This window comes from Euprymna scolopes, chromosome 31, assembly GCF_053919585.1.
Source record: "Euprymna scolopes isolate OS-2025 chromosome 31, ASM5391958v1, whole genome shotgun sequence".
NCBI classification, from domain to species: Eukaryota; Metazoa; Mollusca; class Cephalopoda; order Sepiida; family Sepiolidae; genus Euprymna; species Euprymna scolopes.
In genome coordinates, this window is record NC_136512.1 from 49,635,217 (window position 1) to 49,660,431 (window position 25,215).

General features: G+C 26.0%; 1 protein-coding gene across 2 annotated transcripts in view; it reads right to left on the bottom strand.

Annotated features, from left to right (window-relative positions):
* LOC145255738 (tubulin polyglutamylase TTLL5-like) overlaps positions 1-25,215 on the bottom strand; it is a 459,668-nt gene that overhangs the window by 152,647 nt on the left and 281,806 nt on the right. For both annotated transcript variants that reach the window (XM_080114369.1, XM_080114368.1), the window contains exons 12-14: positions 10,363-10,454; positions 1,187-1,294; positions 26-107 (exon numbers count right to left, since the gene is read on the bottom strand). In XM_080114369.1, coding sequence (XP_079970495.1) covers positions 26-107; positions 1,187-1,294; positions 10,363-10,454 — 282 coding nt within the window. The remainder of the gene's footprint in view (positions 1-25; positions 108-1,186; positions 1,295-10,362; positions 10,455-25,215) is intronic.

The following is a 25,215-nucleotide window of genomic DNA, read 5'->3' on the forward strand; positions in this document are numbered from 1 at the left end:
AATTGATAAATTCAAGAAATATTACCAGACAAGGGATGGAGATAAATTGACCTCCAGAATCCAAGGCTTCATGGTATCATCAATTAAAATATCAAATCCATACAATTCTGTAAAATAAAGCAAAAATCAGACAAATATTCAGTGGATAAAAATATATCAAATACATCGTTTTCAATAAATACAGAATAAAATATCTCATGAAACCAGGTTGGAATAATTTGGTGTAACTACTTTACTTAATAGTGAAATATATAATATGCAAATAAAAAAAATATATAATATGCAAATAAAAAAAATATACAATATGCAAATAAACAAAATATATAATATGCAAATAAAAAAAATACATAATATGCAAATAAAAATATATATAATATGCAAATAAAAATATATAACATGCAAATAAAAAATATATATACATAATATGCAAATAAAAAAATATATAATATGCAAATAAAAAATATATAATATGCAAATAAAAAATATATAATATGCAAATAAAAAATATATAATATGCAAATAAAAAATATATATAATATGCAAATAAAAAAATATATAATATGCAAATAAAAAATATATAATATGCAAATAAAAAATATATATAATATGCAAATAAAAAAATATATAATATGCAAATAAAAAAATATATAATATGCAAATAAAAAAATATAATATGCAAATAAAAAATATATATAATATGCAAATAAAAAATATATATAATATGCAAATAAAAAAATATAATATGCAAATAAAAAATATATATAATATGCAAATAAAAAATATATATAATATGCAAATAAAAAATATGTAATATGCAAATAAAAAAATATATAATATGCAAATAAAAAATATATATAATATGCAAATAAAAAATATATAATATGCAAATAAAAAAATATATAATATGCAAATTTAAAAAAAAAATGAGTGGCATGTATACCACTTATGTGTTTAACTAATAAAACACCAATTTTTAGCTAAGTTTTCTTATAAACTGATACACGGATTCCAACCTTTCTCTAGCAATTCAATACCTTTTTTGTAAAAAAACAATTTATCTTTGGTCTCAAAAGACACCTCAGCTTCCAATATCACCAACCAATATTTGGATAATATTCACATAAAAATCATTCAAACACATGATACTAAATAATGAATAGCAAAGATTTAAAAAATTATACTTTACCAAAACAATTCCATTTATTGTTAACAAACATTTTGGTAGCAGCTGCTATGTGGAGTTCTGCAGACAAGATGGTTTTTACAATGACATCTTCAATTTTCATCATCAACGCTGTTGAAAATATTTACAAGTAAAATGGAAGTCAATTTTTTTTAATTGATTAAAATATACTCTCTACATCTAAAAAAAAAAAAAAGAAAAGAAAAAAAAGCTTGGCTTATTTATGCATTTTACAGAACATTAAGTCATTAACCTTTCATCCATTTGGGTGAATTTAAAATGACTAAAACTAATTGTGTATTTCATAAAAACATTATTTTATTTTTATTTTATTTTATTGAATCCAGAAGACCAAGAGATCACAAGAAAGGTATACTCTAACATATTTAAATGGTCAATTGGGGAAAATGATGTTCTCAATTTTTTTACTAACTCAGTGCTTGGAGAACTTTAATAGAATATTCTAATATCTATATATCTCATCATATGTAGATCAAGTGTTAGCTGCAGGAAGGTGCTCTTCGATTTCTAAGAACTGACTCAAGTAAAATGAAGCAAAAAAAGAAAAAAATGTGACTTTTAAATTATAATTTTATACGCAAATGCTAATTTTATCAAAATAAATGAAGTAATTTACATTTCAGAGAGGAAACCCTGATACCAATTAATATTAGCAATTTTTCTTTCTATCTTCTATCTATTATATAAAAAAATCTCAACTTTCCTCTTGCATCTACAGTTTCAATAGGAAAATAACTGGACACTTCCTATAGAAATCTTTTACTATCACTGCTTAGAGCATTTCTTAAAGTGTTTTGATGCAACTACAAAATAGTTTAACCCTCCCCCACCTCCCCATGTTAAAAATAGGTTTTCTAAATAACGTCATTATTTCGAAACCCATTTACATGAGAAGAGGGATTTTTAATGATTCTGAAATTTCATCTAAAAATTTAATTAGCAAAAGATACTGTAACTATTTATTTTTTTTTTACAAATACTTATCTTTTACAATAACAGTTTATAATGAATTACATTCAAAATAGTTCATGAATTTCTCCACGATTTCACATTATCCAAGACGAAGGTAACTAGAAGGGACCCTTTCAGCCTTGACACAATCTTTTGGTCGGTGAAGCAGTAACCACAATTTCACTGTCATATATTGGGACCCTACACTGGTAAATAGAGATTATGTCAACTAGTATAAATTTAGAGAGTGTTACATTAAGTGCAGGTCATGAAATATAATAAGTCGCCAGACGTACCTCTCCACCGTATTGTATACCAATACTCTATGGCTGACTGGGATAACTTCCGTACATTCATATCTGATCTACCTCTGCATTCCATGTTTAAAAAGGATGCATCCTCTATAGTATCAGATCTGATCGAATGGTTAATTGTAGGCATAAACCGATTCATACCATCTAAAAAATTCCAACAAAAACCTAACAGCCAGCCATGGTTCTCCCCTGAATGTGCTGCTGCTATCGCGCACAGAAATCACTTTTTCCATAACTACCAATGTAATAGATGCACTGAGACTAAAGCTGCTTTCATGTCTGCCAGCAAATACTGTAAAAGAGTAATAAAAAAATTCAAGAGAGCTATATGCTCAGTCTGTTAAATCCAAAGTAGCTGATCAGCGGCTTGGTTCCCACCAGTTTTGGCAAATAACAAATAGGATCCTGAACAGAAGTGTGCGTTCTATCCCAACCATTATCAATGAACCAGAGGTCATCTCGTCAGCATCAGACAAGGCCAAACTATTTGCAAAGAACTTCGCAGCTAATTCTACTCTATGCGACGAAGGCCATCAACTTGTACGAGCCTTTTTCAAGTCTCACACAAAACACACATTCATATTTCAAGCTGTCATATACATACGCGCACACAAACATACGCGCCCACGTACACACATGTACACATATTCACGTTCGCGTACATACACTCACATTCACGTATATATACACACATGCTTACGTATACACATGACTCGCGAACACGAACACACACATGGACGACGTCACTTCCGCTTTCTAAGGAAATACACATGCGCAAAAGACACTCCAGAAGCGAGTATAAAACATGGAGACAGCTGTTTCTAATCCTCTTTTTAGGACCAACTCTCAACTAGAGAGGTTGGGCGAACAAGCCGCCGCCGTTTCGGCGCGCGCCCCTCACGCCCACTTCCTACTATGTATGAGGCACGAGCTAATGACTGTATGTATACATTCTCACTCTTTCTCTCTCCATCTACTACTGGCCACTAAGAACACCTTCGCGTAGCTGACTACTAACTGATGACAACTCTAATATCCACTCATCTACACGCTGGACTACCATTCTCAATTTTCCTACAACATTTATTTCTCTTCCCACGCGCGAACAAACAATAGTGACCCGAACTTGAGATGAAAACACATTTCCTATTCTTGCTACAACACCAGTCCTGCAACGGACATTGGTTACATACGCGCGGACATGTTATAACTAAAATGTTCATTTCTTTCAACAGCAAATAAACGACGTTTATCTTATCCATTACTTGAGCCTTTGTTTCCTTCAATTCCCATTCGTTTCATTATTATTTTGTAACGGGATTGGAGTATTTATATATCCTAGTCCCCTACAAACTTCCCATATTTCCTCCTCCTATAACACAGAACACGCTAGGTAATGTGCATGAGGCCGCCAAGCTAATCAAGAACCTTGATTCCAGTAAAGCAACTGGCTCTGACGGCATCCCAATTATAGTGTTAAAAAAGCTTCAACAAGAACTTGCTCCCATACTTACGAAACTGTTTAAGCGTTGCCTTAAGAAGTGCTTTCCGACTCCCTGGAAAACCTCATCAGTATGCCCTGTATTTAAGAATTCAGGTGATAAGTCATCTCCCTCTCAATACAGACCAATAAGTCTCCTGTGTGTTATGAGTAAGTTGCTGGAATCCATATTAAATAGAGAAATAGTCAACCACCTCAGCAGAAATAACCTTCTTAGTGACACACAATATGGTTTCCGTTCTGCAAGATCTACCGCAGATGTGCTAACGGTTATATCTCACAGGATTAGTGAATCTCTTGACAAAGGTTTCCTTTCTAGGGCAATTGATCTTGACATATCAAAGGCCTTCGACAAGGTATGGCATAAGGGCCTACTTCACAAGATTTCCAGCTACGGTATAACTGGAAATGTTTTCTCAATCATTAAATCATTTCTCTTTGATAGGCTCATAAGAGTAGTGGTCGATGGACAAAAATCAGAGGCCCACAGTATTAATGCTGGAGTCCCTCAAGGGTCAATCCTGGGCCCAACTCTCTTCCTGATCTACATCAATGATCTCCCTAAACACATACTTAAATCATTCGTTGACATCTATGCTGATGACACAACCATCTACGGCAACACATCAAAGGCTGTAAATGACAAAGTTCTCTCAGATTCTCTCTCTCCTCTGCTCTTAAGCGCGTTTTTTTTTTTTTTTTTTTAAATTACATTTTAACTCCAAACAAGGCACATTGCCACTTTGGTGAAGGGGGCTACTATCAGGGGCAACAACTACTGGGGTACTATGTTGGGATTTGGGCAGCAAGATGTTGATTCACATTACACTTGAACTTCTGCATGTCATTACAGTTGGGGAAGCAGGGACCTGGAATGGAATTCCAAAGTCTAGCGGTTCTGGGGAAGAAACTACTGGAGTAGAAAGGGATTTTGCAGCCTGTCGGGTCTGTCGAGGGTGTTCACGTCGTGGGGACACAAGTGCTTGCAGTTCGTCAGAGCATTCACCATTAAAATACTTGTAGAACAGGCAGAGAGATGCAACGTTTCGTCGATGGGACAGAGGCTGAAGCTTAGATGCCAGTTCAGGGCCTATCAGATTGGCGACTTTCTTTTGAACCTTGTCAAGGAGCGAGAGACTAGTAGCCGATGCACCCGCCCAAATATGACAGCAATACTCCATACATGGGCGAACGGTTACCTTATAGGGGTACAGGATACTTTAGGGTGTTAGTAGTTTTCTAGCACAGTAGAGAGAGCCCACCTTCCTTACAGCGGCCCTGGCAATGCCCTCGATGTAATTGTTCCAACTCATGTTTCCTGTGAACATTAGGCCAAGGAGCTTGAAAGACATACTCTCAGATAAAGAGTCGTTGGCCATTGCTATAGGTGGTAGAGAAGGTTTCTTGTAATTATTGAATGAAACTAGTTTAGTTTTGGCGGCATTGAACGTGACCATCCATTTATGTTCCCATTCCACTACAGATTGGAGGTCATCCTCTAGTGTTTCTGCCATTTCTTTAGATATGTGTTCATTTGTTTTCCTGTTATGCCTGCTATAGAGTGTGGTGTCATCAGCATATATACCCATCTCAGAGGAAATTTTGTCGGGGAGGTCATTTATGAATATCAGGAACAGTAGAGGTCCACGGATAGACTCCTGGGGCTCTCCCGCATTTATATCATATTATTTAGATGTACGACCGTCGAGGACAACCTGGATTTTTCTCTTATCTAAGAAGGATTTAATAATGTTAAGTATTCTACCAGTGATACCATATGATCTAATCTTCCTGAGGAGACCCTCATGCCATACCCTGACAAAGCCTTAGATATATCTAGAGCTACCGATCTGCCCTCCTTTGCTTTGTCCAGTGAATAGTATATATGTTCAGAGATTACAGTTAGGATGTCTGCTGTGGAACAGGCTTGTCTAAATCCATATTGTTGGTCAGTCAGAAGCTTAGCATCTGTAAGGTGATGGACTAGAGCATGGTTAATTAAGGTCTCAAATATTTTGGCGAAAAGTGGGAGGAGGCTAATGGGGCGATAATTTAATGGGTCAGTTCTTTCGCCAGAATTCTTGAATACTGGTACCACAGAAGCAGTTTTCCAACAGCTCGGAAAGCAAGATTCATTAAGGCATTTGTTGTAGAGTTTGGAGAGAACTGGAGCTACTTCGGCTGAGCACTTTTTTAATAGCACAGCTAGGATGAGATCGGGTCCACATGCTTTTGAAGTGTCAAGGTTTTTTATGATAACATGCATCTGAGCAGGGGTGATTTTCAGATCGTCTAGCATGGCGTCTGTTCGCATAGGAAATTCAGGTAGGGGTGGCTGGAAGGGTCCATTGTGGAGTTTGAGGCAAACCGACTGGCAAGCATGTTAGCCTTTTCGGTTGCTGAGCAAACAACCTCATGATTGTTGGTTAGTGGGGGAATTGTTGATTGCCCATTATTTACTGCACTGTTGTAGATTTTCCAGAAGTCATGAGTTCCTAATTTTTGTGCTTCGATGCGTTTTTTAGTGGTTTCAGTAAATTCTCTCTTAGCTGTCGCTATTTCTTTCTTAACGTTACTTCTAGCTTCTATGTACTTCTGTCTGTTTGAACTGGACTTATGTCGGTTAAATCTGCGGTATGCATGCTGCCTTTGAGAAATGGCAGTTGTGCAAGTCGAAGTAAACCATTGGGGAGAGTGGGGCTTTCTATAAAATTTCCGCATGGGAACATGCACTTCGATTGCAGTTTTGAACCATTCAGTGGTCTCGTTTGCACACTGTTCAGCAGGAAGAGAAAAAATATTTCCCCATGGGGCATCTCTGATAAGATCTCTGATGGTTTCCCAGTCAACCTTTTTATAATATCTCGTTGTTTTGAGCACTGGCTCTTCAGTTTTGGGTCTAGAGTTTAGGGTGATTTCAACCATTATCACTGCATGATCAGCGTTCCCAAGTGGGCTGTGGGCCTTCGTTATGCAGTCATCAGGAATTGTGGTCAAAAACAGATCTAAAAGTGATGCGTGTTGTTCTTCCTGGTCAGGGAAACGGGTTGGAAAAGTAACAATTTGTGATCGAGAGTGAGATATAGAGAAGCTATGAGTTGTGCTGCCTGCTGCATCTGTTCAGTGGGACAAGACGTGGCTGGTTACCTTTAATGCATCTAAAACCAAACTCCTATCTTTACATCATCAACGCTCTGATCCCCATCTGGCATCAATTGAAATGGATGGCTCTCGTCTAGGAGAAGCCCCATATTTTGACAAACTTCTGGGTTTGTCCTTTACTCCTGATCTGAAATGGAACACGTACATCAAGTCTGTTGCCAAGGTCGCTGGAAAGATGGTGGGATCCTTCTACCGCTCCAGAAGATATCTCACTACTGATGCAATTCTCTATCTATATAAAAGCCAAGTATGTCCTAGGATGGAATACTGCTGCCATATCTGGGCAGGAGCTGCTAAAAACAGCCTATCCTGCCTTGACAGAGTACAAAATAGACTTCATGGCTTAATGGGGGATGCCCTTTTCTCTTCCCTGGAACCTCTCTCCCACAGAAGAGACGTTGCGAGCCTGTCCTTGTTTTATCGTTATTTCCATGGCAGGTGCTCGTCTGAGTTCCAATTTCTGGTCCCCTCTTGCCAATCTTTCACGAAAAACACCTGTCTAGCTGAATCCACTGTCAAAATTTTCCCCACTCTTTATCTGTGCCTAAATCAAAACGTGGATTCCATGAACAAAGCTTCTTTCTTAGAACTGCACGCCTGTGGAACTCTGTTCCGTCTGCCTGCTTCCCACCTGACTACAACCTCGATGTCTTCAAGTCCAACGTAAACAAATTCCTAATGAACCGCCACCTCAAGTAAACACTTCAATAAATCTCCACACTAACGTACTGTACTTGCAATAACCCTTATCTCTGAGTGGCTTACGGGCCTTGATAAGTGGTGACCACCGTGTAAAAAAAAAAAAGAAAAAAAAAAGGTCAATTTACTGGCAACAAACAGAAATGGACATAGGTTAGCAAACATGCTAGAAGCAAATGTGGAATTGAGAGATGGAAACTGCGTCACGTGTTTGACACAGAGTCTTTGAGAGAAAAGATGTGCTGTCCATGCAATGTATGGATCTGTGTGGAAAACCGTAACTTATCTGAATAGCATGAGTTTCGTGTTTTTTTTTTCCTCTAAGAAAAAAAAAAATTAAAATGCTGACATTGCATTTATATGTTTGACAGTCATGCAAATTTATGTGTGAGATATGCAAATTAGAGGCGAGGGGGTTTGTTGAACGGGTATAAAAGAGGAAGAGAAAGAAACCACCGGCGAGTTGAAAGACAGCGTGTTGGGAGAATGCGTGTCGAAACGAAACTATTGAAACTAAATCAGAAAAGACAGAACAAATTTGACTTGGTTCAAATACTGTAGAGGATCTCCTCAACATTATCCATTTGTTGATTAATTTTTCATTAAAATATCTTTGTAGCTTATCTTAGAAAGAAATTTATCATCTTTCTCCTTAATTAATCTACCTCAATAAAACCTTTAAAACTGCCAACAAGTTTCCTTGTGTTCCCATGCATGAGTTTTATTCATCATAAGTTAAACAGCTTACCTCAGTTACTAAACAAAGCAAAAAACGAACCAATGGAAAAAGCGGTGATCAAGAATGAGGACCAGATGACACATGCGCATGTAAAACAACTTTTATTTAATTAGATTGTTTCTTGATTGCTAACTGGTGATAACCAATGGCTACACAAGTATATGCATTTGTTGAAAAATGCGTGTGCTGCCCATCCTTTACGGTTTTATTGATTATGAAAATGTTACATTTTTATCATAATCAGAATAATTTTTACTAAAAACAATCAAAAAATAGTTTATTAAATTTTGTAAATTTTGTAAATTTATTAAATTCTAAAGTTTATGGATCATGCTATTTTTTAGATATAATTTTCAAGTTAAATTCAAGTTTTACAGTACCTTTTCTTTATTAAAATTTCAGTGCAAGTACAGAATAGTTAACAAAACCCTCCCATCCCCATGTTATGAATGGGTTTTTAAATAATGATATTATTTTAGCATAGTCCATAAACTGCATAAGTACCTTAAAAAACAGAAAATTGTTTACTATCACAAAAAAACAACTCTAAATATCAATGATTGTAAGTATTCTACTGAACAATAAAAATAGTTTCTATAGTATTTACTGTATAAACTATTTTGGAGAAAGGGATAGTTTTTCTCACTTGTCATATTTAGCTATATTTTTCTGTTTTGATAATTCAAAACATGTAAACAGGGTATTTTTTACATGGTGGGCTGAATGAGTAACTATTGTGTATCTTCAATAAAAAAATTCATTTTGTTAAAACAAAAACGTGATAAGCAGTTCCAGCATGCAACAATAGGTACTTAAACAGCTTTATATTAATAACTGCCACTTTAAGAAAAATATAAAACATCCGCACTATATTAATAACTAGACAAAATATAAAGTATCACATATATGTGAAAAACACAAGCTCTCTTAAGCAACATATATTTTCACCTCCTTATCAATTCCATGTCCTTTGAATACTGACTATTCTTTTAAAAACTGAGTCGAATTAGTGCTTCCACCAATAAAAATCTGAGATGACCCAGTAGACCCACCTTTAAAAGTATTTGATTTTTGGTAACTATGTCAGCAATTTCTCAATCACAATTTTTTTTTTTATATTTTACAAACCAAAGTTATTTTTTTCACAAGTAGGAGATGAGATCAACTTTATAAAAATTTCAGCAAATCAACTAGTTGCACTTTTCAGGCTGGTAAATCCAGGAAGAGAGCAAAGGAAGAAATTTGTAAGAAGAAAATAAAATTAATGAATTGACTCATTACTCCCCACTCCCATCATACCAAACTCCCATCCTTACAAATGAAGGAGCAATTTTGTTTCTCTTATGCAGTGAAAAGCTTAGAATATTTCAATTAGAGGGAGGGGGACATCATCATGCCTCTGAAAGTTCTCCTGTTCAGTTACCATCATAGACCAGTTCACACACCGGCTTTTAACATTATGGGGGTCTGTGTTTGTGTTGGATCATTCAAGATTGGGTATGGAATTTTGGGGGTTAATATATTTTCCCAGGCAATGCCAGGACATGGGTCAGTTAGTTAAAGATAAAATAAATCCAATGTCCAAATTTGAAGATGACTTAAAATTTTTGTTTACAAAAATAATTTCAGAAAAAAAAATTGAACAGCACCGTTATATTGATTGCAAACATATTGATTCATTATATTAAAATAAAAACTTTTTAATAAGATAGAAAAAAAATTAACAATGAAATAAACATTTTCTACTGACAGACATAATAAAATGTTGATAATGAAAGGAAGCAATTGTTACCTGGCGTGTCAGTTCCAAGTCTTTTCAGGTAACGTAATAAGGCACCCAAAGACCATTTGTTTCCGTAATCTTCAATATCCGGATCATCATTTCTACAAAAAAAAAAAAAAAAATGTTCGTTTTTCATTGAATTGGATAATATTTATATTATGACATTAGAGTTTAAATTTATTAATAAAGACAACAACAAAAAAATGGAAAAATACATCAAAATTCATTTAAAATTTAAAACAAGTGAAAATAAATAATCATGTAAGAAATAAATGTAGTTTAATGTTAACATTTTTGTTGCCACATTCTCTTCAATATACTAGCCTTACAGAATATACAGTTACAGTAGGAAATTATTAATTTTCAGTAACCACTTGAGAAGGAAACGTGAATATTTGCAAGTACTTAATAACATTGTGATAATTATTTTTTTATATTTAGTTTTAAAATGTTAAATTTAGAACTTTCAACCATATTTATTCATAGTTATAGACTTTTCTAAAAATTTGTGCTGTCTAAAATTACTTAATGTTGAAATGCAAATGCATTCTGGTGAATTTAATTTAGTAATATTTTTAAAAAAGAATTTTAAAACCTCATATTATTGCATGCATTTTTGATTTTGATAAATAATTGATTAATAGTTAAAAAAAACATAATTTAAAGTGTAATTATCAACATTACATTAACACAGAAAACACACACGTGAAGCTGTTTTAAAATTTATGGATATACAAAGTGAAAACAAATCTAGATAAATAAAGGTACATTATTTTTGTTGCATATCATTCAAGTAAATCTTGAATATTAGTTCTTTTCCTTGCACCAAAAAAGAAGATTTCTATTTCTCAGGTATCCGATACATCCATGAAAAATGGCAAAAAGAATTTTTACTTTAAATATATTTCATTCGCTCAATTAATGAAGGGGAAATCCCTTGGGTCAAACCATCCATAATACGACTGAAGTTACCTTATATCTCTGAATTTTACATAATCATCTCAAGGTAATGAAATACTGAAAATGTTTGTAAATCAACTATCAGTAAAGTGAAGATCACACTCTATCAATTATATTGCATGATCAATTACACTTGGACAATCAGAAAAACACTTATTTTTAGAGTTATATTATTGATTATGTGAACTGTAGTAAAAATGTATATTACTGATTATCTGAATTGATGTAAAAATGTATATTACTGATTATCTGAATTGATGTAAAAATGTATATTACTGATTATCTGAATTGATGTAAAAATGTATATTACTGATTATTTGAACTGTAGTAAAAATGTACATTACTGATTATCTGAACTGTGGTAAAAATGTATATTAATGATTATCTGAATTGATGTAAAAATATATATTACTGATTATCTGTATTGTTGTAAAAATGTATATTTCTGATTATCTGAATTGATGTAAAAATGTATATTACTGATTATCTGAATTGATGTAAAAATATATATTACTGATTATCTGAATTGATGTAAAGATGTATATTACTAATTATCTGAGTGGTTGTAAAATGTATATTAATGATTATCTGAGTGGTTGTAAAAATGTATATTACTGATTATCTGAACTGTGGTAAAAATGTATATTAATGATTATTTTTATTGATGTAAGAATGTATATTAATGATTATTTTAATTGATGTAAAAATGTATATTACTGATTATCTGAATTGATGTAAAAATGTATATTACTGATTATTTGAATTGTAAAAATGTATATTACTGATTATTTGAATTGTAAAAATGTATATTACTGATTATTTGAATTGTAAAAATGTATATTACTGATTATTTGAATTGATGTAAAAATGTATATTACTGATTATTTTAATTGTTGTAAAAATGTATATTACTGATCATTTGAATTGTTGTAAAGATGTATATTACTGATCATTTGAATTGATGTAAAAATGTATATTACTGATTATTTGAATTGTTGTAAAAATGTATATTACTGATTATTTGAATTGATGTAAAAATGTATATTACTGATCATTTGAATTGATGTAAAAATGTATATTACTGATTATTTGAATTGATGTAAAAATGTATATTACTGATCATTTGAATTGTTGTAAAAATGTATATTACTGATTATCTGAATTGATGTAAAAATGTATATTAATGATTATTTGAATTGATGTAAAAATGTATATTACTGATTATCTGAACTGTAGTAAAAATGTATATTACTGATTATCTGAACTGTAGTAAAAATGTATATTATTGATTATCTGAATTGATGCAAATTTATATATAACTCATTATTTGAATTGATGTAAAAATGTACATTAGTGATTATTTGAACTGTAGCAAAATGTATATTACTGATTATCTGAACTGTAGTAAAAATGTATATTACTGATTATCTGAATTAATGTAAAAATGTATATTAATGATTATTTAATGTACAAATGTATATTACTGATTATCTGAATTGATGTAAAAATGTATATTACTGATTATTTGAATTGATGTAAAATGTATATTACTGATTATCTGAATTGATGTAAAAATGTATATTACTGATTATCTGAATTGATGTAAAAATGTATATTACTGATTATCTGAATTGATGTAAAAATGTATATTACTGATTATCTGAATTGATGTAAAAATGTATATTACTGATTATCTGAATTGATGTAAAAATGTATATTACTGATTATCTGAATTGATGTAAAAATGTATCTTAATGATTATTTGAATTGATGTAAAAATGTATATTACTGATTATTTGAATTGATGTAAAAATGTATATTACTGATTATTTAAATTGATGTAAAAATGTATATTACTGATTATTTTAATTGATGTAAAAATGTATATTACTGATTATTTGAATTGATGTAAAAATGTATATTACTGATTATTTTAATTGATGTAAAAATGTATATTACTGATTATTTTAATTGATGTAAAAATGTATATTACTGATTATTTTAATTGATGTAAAAATGTATATTACTGATTATTTTAATTGATGTAAAAATGTATATTACTGATTATTTGAATTGATGTAAAAATGTATATTACTGATTATTTGAATTGATGTAAAAATGTATATTACTCATTATTTGACTTGATGTAAAAATGTATATTACTGATTATCTGAATTGATGTAAAAATGTATATTACTGATTATTTGAATTGATGTAAAAATGTATATTACTGATTATTTGAATTGATGTAAAAATGTATATTACTGATTATTTGAACTGTAGTAAAAATGTACATTACTGATTATCTGAACTGTAGTAAAAATGTACATTACTGATTATCTGAACTGTGGGAAAAATGTACATTACTGATTACCTGAACTGTGGTAAAAATGTATATTACTGATTATTTGAATTGATGTAAAAATGTATATTACTGATTATCTGAATTGATGTAAAAATGTATATTAATGATTATCTGAATTGATGTAAAAATGTATATTACTTATTATTTAAACTGTAGTAAAAATGTACATTACTGATTATTTGAACTGTAGTAAAAATGTACATTACTGATTATCTTAACTGTAGTAAAAATGTACATTACTGATTATCTGAATTGATGTAAAAATGTATATTACTGATTATCTGAATTGATGTAAAAATGTATATTACTGATTATTTGAATTGATGTAAAAATGTATATTACTGATTATATGAATTGATGTAAAAATGTATATTAATGATTATTTGAATTGATGTAAAAATGTATATTACTGATTATTTGAACTGTAGTACAAATGTACATTACTGATTATCTGAACTGTAGTAAAAATGTACATTACTGATTATCTGAACTGTGGTAAAAATGTACATTACTGATTATTTGAATTGATGTAAAAATGTATAGTACTGAATATTTTAATTGATGTAAAAATGTATAGTACTGAATATTTGAATTGATGGAAAAATATATATTACTGATTATTTGAATTGATGTAAAAATGTATATTAATGATGATTTGAATTGATGTAAAAATGTATATTACTGATTATTTGAATTGATGTAAAAATGTATATTACTGATTATTTGAATTGATGTAAAAATGTATATTACTGATTATTTGAACTGTAGTAAAAATGTATATTACTGATTATCTGACCTGTAGTAAAAATGTACATTACTGATTATCTGAACTGTGGTAAAAATGTATATTAATGATTATTTGAATTGATGTAAAAATGTATATTACTGATTATTTGAATTGATGTAAAAATGTATATTACTGATTATCTGAATTGATGTAAAAATGTATATTAATGATTATTTGAATTAATGTAAAAATGTATATTAATGATTATTTGAATTGATGTAAAAATGTATATTAATGATTATTTGAATTAATGTAAAAATGTATATTACTGATTATTTGAATTGATGTAAAAATGTATATTAATGATTATCTGAATTGACGTAAAAATGTATATTAATGATTATTTGAATTAATGTAAAAATGTATATTACTGATTATCTGAATTGATGTAAAATGTATATTACTGATTATCTGAATTGATGTAAAAATGTATATTACTGATTATCTGAATTGATGTAACAATGTATATTAATTATTATTTGAATTGATGTAAAAATGTATATCAATGATTATTTGAATTGATGTAAAAATGTATATTACTGATTATCTGAATTGATGTAAAAATGTATATTAATGATTATCTGAATTGATGTAAAAATGTATATTAATGATTATCTGAATTGATGTAAAAATGTATATTAATGATTATCTGAATTGATGTAACAATGTATATTAATGATTATTTGAATTGATGTAACAATGTATATTAATTATTATTTGAATTGATGTAAAAATGTATATCAATGATTATTTGAATTGATGTAAAAATGTATATTACTGATTATCTGAATTGATGTAAAAATGTATATTAATGATTATCTGAATTGATGTAAAAATGTATATTAATGATTATCTGAATTGATGTAAAAATGTATATTAATGATTATCTGAATTGATGTAAAAATGTATATTAATGATTATTTGAATTGATGTAAAAATGTATATTAATGATTATTTGAATTGATGTAAAAATGTATATTAATGATTATCTGAATTGATGTAAAAATGTATATTAATGATTATCTGAATTAGTGTAAAAATGTATATTACTGATTATTTGAATTGATGTAACAATGTATATTAATGATTATTTGAATTGATGTAAAAATGTATATCAATGATTATTTGAATTGATGTAAAAATGTATATTACTGATTATCTGAATTGATGTAAAAATGTATATTAATGATTATCTGAATTGATGTAAAAATGTATATTAATGATTATTTGAATTGATGTAAAAATGTATATTAATGATTATCTGAATTGATGTAAAAATGTATATTAATGATTATTTGAATTGATGTAAAAATGTATATTAATGATTATCTGAATTGATGTAACAATGTATATTAATTATTATTTGAATTGATGTAAAAATGTATATTAATGATTATCTGAATTGATGTAAAAATGTATATTAATGATTATCTGAATTGATGTAAAAATGTATATTAATGATTATCTGAATTGATGTAAAAATGTATATTAATGATTATCTGAATAGATGTAAAAATGTATATTGCTGATTATTTGAATTGATGTAAAAATGTATATTAATGATTATCTGAATTGATGTAAAAATGTATATTAATGATTATCTGATTTGATGTAAAAATGTATATTAATGATTATCTGAATTGATGTAAAAATGTATATTAATGATTATCTGAATTGATGTAAAAATGTATATTGCTGATTATTTGAATTGATGTAAAAATGTATATTAATGATTATCTGAATTGATGTAAAAATGTATATTAATGATTATTTGAATTGATGTAAAAATGTATATTAATGATTATTTGAATTGATGTAAAAATGTATATTACTGATTATTTGAACTGTAGTAAAAATGTATATTACTGATTATCTGACCTGTAGTAAAAATGTACATTACTGATTATCTGAACTGTGGTAAAAATGTATATTAATGATTATTTTAATTGATGTAAAAATGTATATTAATGATTATCTGAATTGATGTAAAAATGTATATTAATGATTATCTGAATTGATGTAAAAATGTATATTACTGATTATCTGAATTGATGTAAAAAAGTATATTAATGATTATCTGAATTGATGTAAAAATGTATATTAATGATTATTTGAATTGATGTAAAAATGTATATTAATGATTATCTGAATTGATGTAAAAATGTATATTAATGATTATTTGAATTGATGTAAAAATGTATATTAATGATTATCTGAATTGATGTAACAATGTATATTAATTATTATTTGAATTGATGTAAAAATGTATATTAATGATTATCTGAATTGATGTAAAAATGTATATTAATGATTATCTGAATTGATGTAAAAATGTATATTAATGATTATCTGAATTGATGTAAAAATGTATATTAATGATTATCTGAATAGATGTAAAAATGTATATTGCTGATTATTTGAATTGATGTAAAAATGTATATTAATGATTATCTGAATTGATGTAAAAATGTATATTAATGATTATCTGATTTGATGTAAAAATGTATATTAATGATTATCTGAATTGATGTAAAAATGTATATTAATGATTATCTGAATTGATGTAAAAATGTATATTGCTGATTATTTGAATTGATGTAAAAATGTATATTAATGATTATCTGAATTGATGTAAAAATGTATATTAATGATTATTTGAATTGATGTAAAAATGTATATTAATGATTATTTGAATTGATGTAAAAATGTATATTACTGATTATTTGAACTGTAGTAAAAATGTATATTACTGATTATCTGACCTGTAGTAAAAATGTACATTACTGATTATCTGAACTGTGGTAAAAATGTATATTAATGATTATTTTAATTGATGTAAAAATGTATATTAATGATTATCTGAATTGATGTAAAAATGTATATTAATGATTATCTGAATTGATGTAAAAATGTATATTACTGATTATCTGAATTGATGTAAAAAAGTATATTAATGATTATTTGAATTGATGTAAAAATGTATATTAATGATTATTAGAATTGATGTAAAAATGTATATTAATGATTATTTGAATTGATGTAAAAATATATATTACTGATTATCTGAATTGATGTAAAAATGTATATTAATGATTATTTGAATTGATGTAAAAATGTATATTAATGATTATCTGAATTGATGTAAAAATGTATATTAATGATTATCTGAATTGATGTAAAAATGTATATTAATGATTATTTGAATTGATGTAAAACTGTATATCAATGATTATTTTAATTGATGTAAAAATGTACATTACTGATTATCTGAATTGATGTAAAAATGTATATTACTGATTATCTGAATTAATGTAAAAATGTATATTACTGATTGTTTGAATTGATGTAAAAATGTATATTACTGATTATCTGAATTGATGTAAAAATGTATATTACTGATTATTTGAATTGACGTAAAAATGTATATTACTGATTATCTGAACTGAAGTAAAAATGTATATTACTGATTATCTGAATTGATGTAAAAATGTATATTACCGATTATCTGAATTGATGTAAAAATGTATATTTATGATTATTTGTAATTGATGTAAAAATGTATATTACTGATTATCTGAACTGTAACAATATATATACTGATTATCTGAATTGTTGAAATATATATACTGATTATTGGAATTGATATAAAGATGTATATTACTGATTATCTGAATTGATGTAAAAATGTATATTACTGATTACCTGAATTGATGTAAAAATGTATATTAATGATTATTTGAATTGATGTAAAAATGTATATTACTGATTATCTGAATTGATGCAAAAATATATATTACTGATTATTTAAATTGATGTAAAAATGTACATTACTGATTATTTTAACTATAGCAAAATGTATATTACTGATTATCTGAACTGTAGTAAAAATGTATAATACTGATTATCTGGACTGTAGTAAAAATGTATATTTCTGATTATCTGAATTAATGTAAAAATGTATATTAATGATTATTTTATGTAAAAATCTATATCAATGATCATTTGAATTGATGTAAAAATGTATATTACTGATTATCTGAATTGATGTAAAAATGTATATTTATGATTATTTGAATTGATGTAAAAATGTATATTACTGATTATTTGAATTGATGTAAAAATGTATATTACTGATTATCTGAATTGATGTAAAATATATATTACTGATTATCTTAGTTGTTGTAAAAATGTATATTACTGATAATTTGAATTGTTGTAAAAATGTATATTACTGATTATCTGAATTGATGTAAAAATGTATATTACTGATTATTTTAATTGATGTAAAAATGTATATTACTGATTATCTGAATTGATGTAAAAATGTATATTAATGATTATTTGAATTGATGTAAAAATGTATATTACTGATTATTTGAATTGATGTAAAAATGTATATTACTGATTATTTGAACTGTAGTAAAAATGTATATTACTGATTATCTGAACTGTGGTAAAAATGTATATTACTGATTATCTGAGTTGTTGTAAAAATGTATATTGCTGATTATTTGAATTGATGTAAAAATGTATATTACTGACTATTTGAATTGATGTAAAAATGTATATTACTGATTATCGGAATTGATGTAAAATATATATTACTGATTATCTGAGTTGTTGTAAAAATGTATATTACTGATCATTTGAATTGTTGTAAAAATGTATATTACTGATTATCTGAATTGATGTTAAAATATATATTACTGATTATCTGAATTGTAAAAATGTATATTACTGATTATCTGAATTGATGTAAAAATGTATATTATTGATTATCTGAATTGATGTAAAAATGTATAGTACTGATTATCTGAATTGATGTAAAAATGTATATTAATGATTATTTTAATTGATGTAAACATGTATATTACTGATTACTTTAATTGATGTAAAAATGTATATTACTGATTATTTTAATTGTTGTAAAAATGTATATTACTGATTATCTGAATTGATGTAAAAATGTATATTACTGATTATTTGAATTGATGTAAAAATGTATATTACTGATTATTTGAATTGATGTAAAAATGTATATTACTGATCATTTGAATTGATGTAAAAATGTATATTATTGATTATTTTAATTGATGTAAAGCATATATTACTGATTATCTGAATTGCTGTAAAAATGTATATTACTGATTATCTGAATTGATGTAAAAATGTATATTACTGATTATCTGAATTGTTGTAAAAATGTATATTACTGATTATCTGAATTGATGTAAAAATGTATATTACTGATTATTTGAATTGATGTAAAAATGTATATTACTGATTATTTAAATTAATGTAAAAATGTATATTACAGATTATTTGAATTGATGTAAAAATGTATATTAGTGATAATTTGAATTGATGTAAAAATGTATATTACTGATCATTTGAATTGCTGTAAAAATGTATATGAATGATTATTTTAATTGATGTAAAAATGTATATTACTGATTATCTGAATTGATGTAAAAATGTATATTACTGATTATCTGAATTGATGTAAAAATGTATATTACTGATTATCTGAATTGATGTAAAAATGTATATTACTGATTATCTGAATTGATGTAAAAATGTATATTAATGATTATCTGAATTGATGTAAAAATGTATATTAATGATTATCTGAATTGATGTAAAAATGTATATTACTGATTATCTGAGTTGTTGTAAAAATGTATATTGCTGATTATTTGAATTGATGTAAAAATGTATATTACTGATTATTTGAATTGATGTAAAAATGTATATTACTGATTATCGGAATTGATGTAAAATATATATTACTGATTATCTGAGTTGTTGTAAAAATGTATATTACTGATCATTTGAATTGTTGTAAAAATGTATATTACTGATTATCTGAATTGATGTTAAAATATATATTACTGATTATCTGAATTGTAAAAATGTATATTACTGATTATCTGAATTGATGTAAAAATGTATATTATTGATTATCTGAATTGATGTAAAAATGTATAGTACTGATTATCTGAATTGATGTAAAAATGTATATTAATGATTATTTTAATTGATGTAAACATGTATATTACTGATTACTTTAATTGATGTAAAAATGTATATTACTGATTATTTTAATTGTTGTAAAAATGTATATTACTGATTATCTGAATTGATGTAAAAATGTATATTACTGATTATTTGAATTGATGTAAAAATGTATATTACTGATTATTTGAATTGATGTAAAAATGTATATTACTGATCATTTGAATTGATGTAAAAATGTATATTATTGATTATTTTAATTGATGTAAAGCATATATTACTGATTATCTGAATTGCTGTAAAAATGTATATTACTGATTATCTGAATTGATGTAAAAATGTATATTACTGATTATCTGAATTGTTGTAAAAATGTATATTACTGATTATCTGAATTGATGTAAAAATGTATATTACTGATCATTTTAATTGATGTAAAAATGTATATTACTGATTATTTGAATTGATGTAAAAATGTATATTACTGATTATTTGAATTGATGTAAAACTGTATATCAATGATTATTTTAATTGATGTAAAAATGTATATTACTGATTATCTGAATTGATGTAAAAATGTATATTAATGATTATCTGAATTGATGTAAAAATGTATATTAATGATTATTTGAATTAATGTAAAAATGTATATTACTGATTATCTGAATTGATGTAAAACTGTATATTACTGATTATTTGAATTGATGTAAAATGTATATTACTGATTATCTGAATTGATGTAATAATATATATTACTGATTATCTAGATTGATGTAAAAATGTATATTACTGATTATCTGAATTGATGTAAAAATGTATATTACTGATTATCTGAATTGATGTAAAAATGTATATTACTGATTATCTGAATTGATGTAAAAATGTATATTACTGATTATCTGAATTGATGTAAAAATATATATTACTGATTATCTGAATTGATGTAAAAATGTATATTACTGATTAACTGAATGGTTGTAAAAATGTATATTAATGATTTTTTTAGTTGATGTAAAAAATGTATATTAATGATTATTTGAATTGATGTAAAAATGTATATTACTGATTATCTGAATTGATGTAAAAATGTATATTACTAATGATCTGAATTGATGTACAAATTTATATTACTGATTATTTGAATTGATGTAAAATGTATGTTACTGATTATCTGAATTGATGTAAAAATGTATATTAATGATTATTTGAATTGTTGTAAAAATATATATTACTGATTATCTCAATTGATGTAAAAATGTATATTACTGATTATTTGAATTGATGTAAAAATGTATATTACTGATTATTTTAATTGATGTAAAAATGTATATTACTGATTATCTGACTTGATGTAAAAATATATATTACTGATTATCTGACTTGATGTAAAAATGTATATTACTGATTATTTGAATTGATGTAAAAATGTATAGTACTGATTATCTGAATTAATGTAAAAATGTATATTACTGATTATTTTAATTGATGTAAAAATGTATATTACTGATTATCTGACTTGATGTAAAAATGTATATTACTGATTATCTGAATTGATGTAAAAATGTATATTACTGATTATTTTAATTGATGTAAAAATGTATATTACTGATTATTTTAATTGATGTAAAAATGTATATTACTGATTATTTTAATTGATGTAAAATGTATATTACTGATTATGTTAATTGATGTAAAAATGTATATTACTGATTATTTTAATTGATGTAAAAATGTATATTACTGATTATTTGAATTGATGTAAAAATGTATATTACTGATTATCTGAATTGATGTAAAAATGTATATTACTGATTATCTGAATTGATGTAAAAATGTATATTACTGATTATTTTAATTGATGTAAAAATGTACATTACTGATTATTTTAATTGATGTAAAAATGTATATTACTGATTATTTGAATTGATGTAAAAATGTATATTACTGATTATCTGAATTGATGTAAAAATGTATATTACTGATTATTTGAACTGTAGTAAAAATGTACATTACTGATTATCTGAACTGTAGTAAAAATGTACATTACTGATTATTTGAACTGTAGTAAAAATGTACATTACTGATTATCTGAACTGTAGTAAAAATGTATATTAATGATTATCTGAATTGATGTAAAAATGTATATTACTGATTATCTGAGTTGTTGTAAAAATGTATATTGCTGATTATTTGAATTGATGTAAAAATGTATATTACTGATTATTTGAATTGATGTAAAAATGTATATTACTGATTATCGTAATTGATGTAAAATATATATTACTGATTATCTTAGTTGTTGTAAAAATGTATATTACTGATAATTTGAATTGTTGTAAAAATGTATATTACTGATTATCTGAATTGATGTTAAAATATATATTACTGATTATCTGAATTGTAAAAATGTATATTACTGATTATCTGAATTGATGTAAAAATGTATATTATTGATTATCTGAATTGATGTAAAAATGTATAGTACTGATTATCTGAATTGATGTAAAAATGTATATTAATGATTATTTTAATTGATGTAAACATGTATATTACTGATTACTTTAATTGATGTAAAAATGTATATTACTGATTATTTTAATTGTTGTAAAAATGTATATTACTGATTATCTGAATTGATGTAAAAATGTATATTACTGATTATTTGAATTGATGTAAAAATTTATATTACTGATTATTTGAATTGATGTAAAAATGTATATTATTGATTATTTTAATTGATGTAAAAATTTATATTACTGATCATTTGAATTGATGTAAAAATGTATATTATTGATTATTTTAATTGATGTAAAGCATATATTACTGATTATCTGAATTGCTGTAAAAATGTATATTACTGATTATCTGAATTGATGTAAAAATGTATATTACTGATTATTTGAATTGATGTAAAAATTTATATTACTGATCATTTGAATTGATGTAAAAATGTATATTATTGATTATTTTAATTGATGTAAAGCATATATTACTGATTATCTGAATTGCTGTAAAAATGTATATTACTGATTATCTGAATTGATGTAAAAATGTATATTACTGATTATCTGAATTGTTGTAAAAATGTATATTACTGATTATCTGAATTGATGTAAAAATGTATATTACTGATCATTTTAATTGATGTAAAAATGTATATTACTGATTATTTGAATTGATGTAAAAATGTATATTACTGATTATTTGAATTGATGTAAAACTGTATATCAATGATTATTTTAATTGATGTAAAAATGTATATTACTGATTATCTGAATTGATGTAAAAATGTATATTAATGATTATCTGAATTGATGTAAAAATGTATATTAATGATTATTTGAATTAATGTAAAAATGTATATTACTGATTATCTGAATTGATGTAAAAATGTATATTACTGATTATTTGAATTGATGTAAAATGTATATTACTGATTATCTGAATTGATGTAATAATATATATTACTGATTATCTAGATTGATGTAAAAATGTATATTACTGATTATCTGAATTGATGTAAAAATGTATATTACTGATTATCTGAATTGATGTAAAAATGTATATTACTGATTATCTGAATTGATGTAAAAATGTATATTACTGATTATCTGAATTGATGTAAAAATATATATTACTGATTATCTGAATTGATGTAAAAATGTATATTACTGATTAACTGAATGGTTGTAAAAATGTATATTAATGATTTTTTTAGTTGATGTAAAAAATGTATATTAATGATTATTTGAATTGATGTAAAAATGTATATTACTGATTATCTGAATTGATGTAAAAATGTATATTACTAATGATCTGAATTGATGTACAAATTTATATTACTGATTATTTGAATTGATGTAAAATGTATGTTACTGATTATCTGAATTGATGTAAAAATGTATATTAATGATTATTTGAATTGTTGTAAAAATATATATTACTGATTATCTCAATTGATGTAAAAATGTATATTACTGATTATTTGAATTGATGTAAAAATGTATATTACTGATTATTTTAATTGATGTAAAAATGTATATTACTGATTATCTGACTTGATGTAAAAATATATATTACTGATTATCTGACTTGATGTAAAAATGTATATTACTGATTATTTGAATTGATGTAAAAATGTATAGTACTGATTATCTGAATTAATGTAAAAATGTATATTACTGATTATTTTAATTGATGTAAAAATGTATATTACTGATTATCTGACTTGATGTAAAAATGTATATTACTGATTATCTGAATTGATGTAAAAATGTATATTACTGATTATTTTAATTGATGTAAAAATGTATATTACTGATTATTTTAATTGATGTAAAAATGTATATTACTGATTATTTTAATTGATGTAAAATGTATATTACTGATTATGTTAATTGATGTAAAAATGTATATTACTGATTATTTTAATTGATGTAAAAATGTATATTACTGATTATTTGAATTGATGTAAAAATGTATATTACTGATTATCTGAATTGATGTAAAAATGTATATTACTGATTATCTGAATTGATGTAAAAATGTATATTACTGATTATTTTAATTGATGTAAAAATGTACATTACTGATTATTTTAATTGATGTAAAAATGTATATTACTGATTATTTGAATTGATGTAAAAATGTATATTACTGATTATCTGAATTGATGTAAAAATGTATATTACTGATTATTTGAACTGTAGTAAAAATGTACATTACTGATTATCTG